This window comes from Nicotiana sylvestris, chromosome 2 (assembly GCF_000393655.2).
Source record: "Nicotiana sylvestris chromosome 2, ASM39365v2, whole genome shotgun sequence".
Lineage (NCBI taxonomy): Eukaryota > Viridiplantae > Streptophyta > Magnoliopsida > Solanales > Solanaceae > Nicotiana > Nicotiana sylvestris.
Genome location: NC_091058.1, coordinates 213,165,614 through 213,173,163, shown reverse-complemented (window position 1 = coordinate 213,173,163; position 7,550 = coordinate 213,165,614). Strand labels below are relative to the sequence as shown.

Sequence of the window (7,550 nt, the reverse complement as noted above, 5' to 3'; positions counted from 1 at the left end):
TGTTGGTATTATTTATTGCTTACATGATAATTTAAATATATCAAACTACATCATTCAATATAAATTTAAAATCTACTCTTAGGAATATGAGAAAGAGAATAAAAATATGACTACAATAAAAAATGAAGAAATGTATAATAGAAATAAAAAGGAAAAGGGGAAGAAAAATATCAAATTAATGAGGGATAATTTAGAAAATATTAATTTATTGTAAGGTTATTTTTATCTTGCATAAATTGCTTCTACTTTTTGGAAGAAGCTAGAATTTGTAACTTCTCTCCAAAAGCAGAAAAACTCCTACTGCTGCTCAAAAGTATTTTTTCTTAAAATTTTCAATAAGTACTTTTTGATAGTACTAGAAGCTTGGCCAAACAGACTCTTAATTGACAATATATTCATAGACAATACCTAAAAAATTTAATAATTGACCATGAGCACCCACTATGATCATGATTGACCATTTAGAATTTATACTAAAATTATTGAAGCACCCACAACCTATAAATCCTAGGTCCGCCACTACATCTTCAATCTTATATATAGTCATATATAAATATTTAAGTGACTTAATTGTGTAACAATGCAGATGTAGACAAGTTAAACTCATTTTTTAGTGAGTATGGGTTAATCTTTAACCGCACCAAGTGGAATTTGGGACACAACAGAATACGCACTTTAACTGCTATTTTGAGAAACTAACCGAGATAGACACCAATAGAGTGAAGATTGACAACAAAAATAATAACAACTACGCCTCAATCAACGAAATAATGCCCCTTAAGCAACGAAAGCAGGACTGAAGTAACCAAGTATTTAGCACTATAGTGCTCATTAATGCAAATACATGTAAACCAAGAGGATTTACACATAAGACAAGCAGGCTGCAAGAAAGCTGAACATCTCGTTTCTTCTGTGTTTCTGGCATTGGATTTTATTTACCGTAGCTTTTGGACAGCTAATAGCTAAGCCGAGACAGCTCACAAAGGTCGTTTCAGATAAGATCCCCATCATATTCAGTCTACGGCGAAGGAGAGAAAGGCGAGGCACCTAACACGTTCACCCTCAACTTCCATCCGTCACTAGTAATCTTAATTTGTTTTTCCTATTCACCAGTACGCTGCGTGCTACAACTAGCAGCCGTTTTATTGCCAATCGTTCATTGTAGCATTTACCCTAAAACACTGCATTGAATTTCATCGACATTATGCATGTCCTAAATTCTCAGCTGTGTGCAGGCAAGAATTGTCCCTCTGCACCTTGTCATTGGAGCAAGCTTACGCCACACCAACCTCTCATTTCCAAGCGTCAATACATCAACATCAGACAACACTTTGATGTTACAATTCCAATGCTCCGGTCCATTAACCCCTCCAACTATATAAATATCATCTCCAAGCCCTATCATAGCAAACCCAATTCTTCTACGAAACTCAGATGCTGAAACTACCATCTCTCTTACTTCTTTTTCCTGCTTGTAAATGAACCAACTGCTCATTACATAAAGCTTTTCCCTAACGACAGTCATTGGACCCTGGAGCCAAGAATACTCGTGAACGGTCCAACCTTGCTTGACATTTTCCAAAACCTGAATAGTCGATAAACCTTTATGCAAGACATGAACTTTACCGCCAACAACCACTCCTGAGCATGCGGAATTGTGCGTGTGATGGAGATCGGGTAATTGAACCCAGACATCCTTTTCTGGATCATAGATTTCCGCGTTACATATTGATTTCCTGTAGTTAGTAAAACCCCCTGCAACAATTATCTTCCCCTCCAACACGCAACAAGCAAACATGGCACGAGGGAAAATCATAGACGCACGCCGACTCCACACACGGGTTACAGGGTCATATGACCAGACCTCATCAGTCGCGAAAATCCCATCTTGGTCACCTGTTAATGGATCCACAGCATCACTGCCACCGCCTAAAACAAACAGCTTTCCAGCAGTAGAAACGACACTGAAGCGAGCAAGATGACTGATGTTTGAGGGGAGAATAGGGAGAGTAATCCAACGGTCATGCATAGGATCATAAAGCTGCGATAAGTTTTCAGGTTCAAATGCGAATACACATAAAAACTCTTCAGACGAGTTGACCTCCTTTCTCGCTTTAAATAGTTCGGCACTTCGAATGGCAGCTCTCCAGGAATGGGAAACAAGCTCTAACTTTGGATGAAGGTGGAACGGAACCCGTGCAATGCACCTAAGGGCAACAGCATTGGGAAGACCTTCAATGAGTGCAGTCATAACCACCAAGCTTGCATCTATTTTTATCAGCAAATAATGATTGTGGTGCACTACTGTTGGCTGACGTCAACCTGAAATATGCAATTTGAATCGTTAGCTCTAGAATAAAGAGAATCATGATGTAAATTGCTAGCATTTTAAATAACATTCTTCTGTATAAAAGAGGCCGACATCTCTCCTCAGCCAAACATTGTACAAAATTGTGTCAAAGAGGTTAACCAATACATTAGCAATATAATCAGTGGACTGACTTTTAAACGCGTTACAGCAAAACAAAATTTCACAGTTGGCCTATCTTGATGCCAAGCTCAAAAATCACATTTAGAAACTTCCAATTCAAAGCTAAAAACATCTGACCACATAGCAGACTGAAACAACAAGTTGAATAATCCTACCATACAAACTATGCCCTTTTTTCTTCTAGTGAAACCTCAGTCCATAATGAATTCAACGTATCAGTAACCTCAGAGCGGCAGATTCTCCGATCGCCTCATCAAGCACTTCTAGCTTATTAAAAGTGTTATTACATGGCAGAGTCACAACAATCTCTCCACAAAGTATGAGAGAAATGTTTCCTGGATGTTGTAGCCTGCAGCTTCTCCTTTGCAGATCATTCGGCACTTGAGATTGTGCTAGAGTGGCTAAGGGGCATCACTTGCCGGCAAAGAAGTCCACGGGACACTTGGGAATTGGGACATATATTAACTTTGGGATGAAGTGAAACTGACCATAGTGAAGCAACGGTAAGGCTTTGAAGCCAAGCAAGTAGCTACTTGAAAGAAGTTAGCAGAAGTGGAGAAAAGAAAGCAGAATTGGCCATTGCCCTCTCAATCAAGGAGCTGATCGAATTCCTTGACCTCATATTCTATTACAGAAGACTTAATTGAAGCTATGGACTGGTCAGCAGGCCCCTTACTGTTCCTACTGAAGAAGGGATGTTTCTGCACGGATCCAATGAAGCTGCCACTGTATTCCTAGACCTCAGAAAGGCCATGATAGAGGCACAACTCCTGGCATTACTGGATTTTACCAAAACCTCTATTGTAAAAGTGCATAACTAAAAGTAAAAGGATACATAATGTGGTGATGCAAGAAGGGAAACCTATTTACATTTCCTTGTCAAGCACTTAGCATCAAACATCAAGGTCTCCCGACCTATGGAGAAGAGCTCATAGACCTCTCACTAGCTGTAATAAAATGCAGACAACATGTACACCTGTTTCATTTTATCATCAAGATTGATCATTTCAACTTAAAGTATCTAAGGACGCAAACATCATCTCAACGTGAAGGGTTGGCCGAACTATTGGAACTAAGCTATGAGATCCAATACGGAAAAACAGATGAGAAAGATACAGTTCACAATCAGTAAGGGGTGTAGAACACTCTACTTGCAACACTATAAACAAGTCGTAACCAACATGGATACGAAAGTCATAGAAGACTATGGCTAGATGATGACACAATCAAGGGTATTACAACCTAAGCATTAATCAACATCCTATTTCTCATGTAACTCCTCAGGATAAGGTGCTCAAATATCAAGGAAAGACATGGGTGGCAATGCCAGGCAAACGCAGGAAACACAGGAAACAGCTTAGAGAGTTCATGCATGCTTCAGCTGTTGGTGCGCACTCAAACTCAATAGGACCACAATGGAGTGTGGAGGATGGATGGACCCCTTAACCCTTAACCAAAGGTCTCGAATTCGACACCTAAGAATGGAAAAAACTAGTAGGGAATGCTTCCCCTTTAATGGGCCTTACTCGGGGCGAAATCCGAATTAGCTGGGCCAGTGGATTCCGGATACTGGATGGTTAAATCGAAAAAAAAAATCAATTCAATAGAAACTAAAGCCAGTTTTTAATTAGCCTAAACAATTAGATGGTGCAAATGCAGGAGTGTGATGAATGCCAAAGAAGTAAACCTCAGAGCAAGAATATGATACATGCCAAGGAAATAGACACGCGAGTGTGTATACCCTGAGTTTCTACAACCATTTTCCATTCCTACAAGAGCTTAGAGACATATTATAACCATCCCCATCCCCACTAGTTCTTGATCTTTCCTACTCTCTTTATAGTTTTAAAGATATTGCTCCATCAATGAAGTGAATTTGCTAAACTTTTCTCCTAATTTCTCTTCATTTGTGACTAGGGGTGGCAAACGGGCAGGGCGGGGCGGATATGAGCGGGTCGAAAAGGGGTAATTCAAAAAACGGATAAATTACCCGACCCGACCCGTATTTGAGGCGGATAAAAAACGGGTTATCCGGCGGATAATATGAATATCCATATTCTCCATGGCTTCTTGAATATGATCACTTATGGAGAATTCTAGTCTCCGAAACTTGAGGAACCCTCAATTTGAGGCTTTACAATGTAAAAGTTAAACACATTAGTTATCCATTGGTTATCCATTTGGTTAACAATTTTCTAAGTGGATAATATGGTTCTTATCCATATTCAACCCATTTTTAAAAAGTTCATTATCCAACCCATTTTTTAACGAATAATATGGGTGGATAACTGTTTTCTTTTAACCATTTTGCCACCTCTATTTGTGACTCAAATCTTTCCCTTATTGTTTTTTTCCCCATTTCCCTACATTCCTTGAGCTCCCATAACTCAATCACTATAGTAATTAAAGACTTTGAGCGAACCCCAAAACCCCATCTTAATATCACAACAAAAAAAGTACAATGTGTTGGAGTACCTAAAAATTCCCCTGATTGAAACTCCAATCATCTAACATTAAAGTAAAAGAACAGAAAAGAATAAAACTTGGGGTGTTTCGGATTTTGGTAAAGAACCAATCTTTACAACAAAAAAAAGAATTCTACACGAATTCAACAATGAAATAGAAATAATCCAAGATTCACATATGATTGTAATGGAACTGAAAATAGCATTTACCTGCTAGGTCAAGAAGATAGCAGTCGGCCTTGAGATTACAGTTCAAAGAAGATAACATAAGAATTTGCTTGGCTTTTATCACACGCATAAATTTTTTTTGGACTAAGTTTGATAACATAGGGAAATTTATGTATGTGATTTCGACAGTTTTAATGAGAATTAGAAAATTACATTGTATTTTGGTTGGTAGTTTGTGCAGTGTGAGAATAGAATTAGGCAAGATTCACAATGTGTTTACACCTTCCTAACTTAGTTCCATTTATTTCAATTTATGTGAATTTATTTAATTGGACACGAAGTTTAAAAAAAAATGAAGACTTTTAAAATTTGTGATCCTAAACAAGTCAAAAAGGGGTCAAAGTAATTGTATGGTTATAAAATCTTCTGATTAATGCTAGAATTGTAAGTTTAAGCTAAATTGTTACTAAATTTAGAAAGGTGCCATTCTTTTTGGAACGGATCGAAAAAGAAATAGGTTCACATAAACTGAAACAGATGGAGTACTATTTAGGGCAAGTTAGTAAATTTCTAATATCAAACAATAATTAAATTTAAAAAGCAACAAATTGAAGTACTATTTGACCATGATTAATTGATAAACTAAATTTTTTTTTTTTTAAAAATCTACTAAATTGTCTATCTTTCGGTAGTCTTTACTTTTACATTTCTTAGGATGGCGTTTGGACAATTTTGAGGGTGATCGGATTAGTTTGAAAGATGGCCAAATCAACTTAAAAAAGCACTTAATGGCTTATTTGTATGTAATACTTAAACAAACAAGATGCTTCAGTTAAGTTTCAAAAAAAAAAAAAAAATCTATTCACATTTGCACTAAATCACCTTTATTCAGTTCAAATTAAAACTATGATGCACTAATATCACTAAAAATTGTGTCAAATTTTATATTTAATAAGAAGTTTTAAGTTCGAAACCATCCAAATACAAGTGACAATAGTTAATTGACAAATATAGTAAGGGGACGTTTGGTACGAGGCATAAGTAAAAATAGTGCTGGGATAAAAATTTAATACCACCTTATACCTTGTTCGGTTACCAAACTTGGAATAAGTTATCCCGGGATTAAAATTAGTATCGGTATAACTTATACCTTGTAGGGGATGAGATAATTAGTACTGAGATTATTATCCTAGGACAAAATAGTGAAATTCACAAAAATAGCCCTAAGGTCCTCTTTCCAAATATTTGTTGGGTTCATTTGTTTCTCTATATGTGCTTGGAAAATATAAACTTTTGCTCATAGACTCCTTTATCAATTGAAATTTTTTGTGTATTAATTCTTTTTATTTTTATTATGGAAAAAGTAGATTTTTTTATGGATCATCAACTATTGTCCGATATCAGCAAGAAGATTTAGAAAGAGAAATCAGCAAATATATTTCAAAGAACTGAAAACTAGAGCCCCAAAAAATTATTTAATACTTGTTGATGTAAGAATTGAAAATTGACGTGTCAATTAGATAAAGGAGCAAGAATAAGATGGAGGGTATTTTTGTAAACAAATAACTTCTTCTTAGAAATTATACAATGCATGTCATTTTTAATACAACATACCAAATAGTGGATAAAAAACAATACCAAAATAATTAATCTCAGCATAACTTCTATTCAAACCAAACGACCCCTAAGTGACCTATAAGTTTTCTTCTTCTTTTCCCTTTTCCTTCTTAAACATTGCTACTGCATTGTCTCTATTGCAATAGTATTTCCTTTTTGGGCCTAAGTAAAGAGTGCAGATTATCTTTTTGGGCCTTACAGTTCTACTAACTATTGAAAAAAGAGAAAATTTCATAAAACACTATCTTTTAGTAGTAATTAGCTATATATAGATATCATTTGCTATATTACAGATTATAGATACCTTTTCTGTGGTTATATGATGTATTTGATGTGTTTAAACTATTGTATTCATGAATACAATAGCAAAAATAGGCGTGAATCAGGGAAGTCCAGCTAATCAGTTGTTGTATTCGAATGTATTTGATTGTATTCATGGTGTAAAACATGGGATTACAGCTGGACAGATTACTGTATTCGACTGTATTCACGGCATGAAACAGGGGATTACACTATTTTTAAACAGAAAGTGTATCAATTAATATAATAGACTCCTAATATAACTCAACAAACTCAATTATAACACACAAAAATTGTATTTTCGGTTATAAAAAAGATTCTCAACTGGAAAAAAATCAAAAGACATAGCAATCTTCAGAGAAATTATATAATACATCTAAATACATAAATTATATTAATTAAAAAAACATATGAATACGTAGAATGCAACGGGATACATTGAAATACAATGAAAAAAAGACAGTGAATACAATGAAATACACGAAATACAACAAGATCCATTGAATTAC

The 7,550-nt window shown here is 35.6% G+C and overlaps 1 protein-coding gene across 1 annotated transcript; it reads right to left on the bottom strand.

The window, feature by feature from the left end:
* Window positions 1-660: 660 nt before the first annotated feature.
* On the bottom strand, window positions 661-5,340 carry LOC104211649 (F-box/kelch-repeat protein SKIP30-like). Its single transcript, XM_009760738.2, has 2 exons — window positions 5,167-5,340; window positions 661-2,322 (listed from the first exon to the last, which is right to left on the bottom strand). Exon 2 carries the CDS (start codon window positions 2,249-2,251, stop codon window positions 1,214-1,216), a length of 1,038 nt encoding a protein of 345 aa, XP_009759040.1. The 5' UTR covers window positions 2,252-2,322; window positions 5,167-5,340; the 3' UTR covers window positions 661-1,213.
* Between the last annotated feature and the right edge of the window lie 2,210 nt (window positions 5,341-7,550).

Bases quoted from the DNA above. Each gene is read 5' to 3' on its own strand.
- LOC104211649 (XM_009760738.2), bottom strand. From the start codon at position 2,251: ATGACTGCACTCATTGAAGGTCTTCCCAATGCTGTTGCCCTTAGGTGC.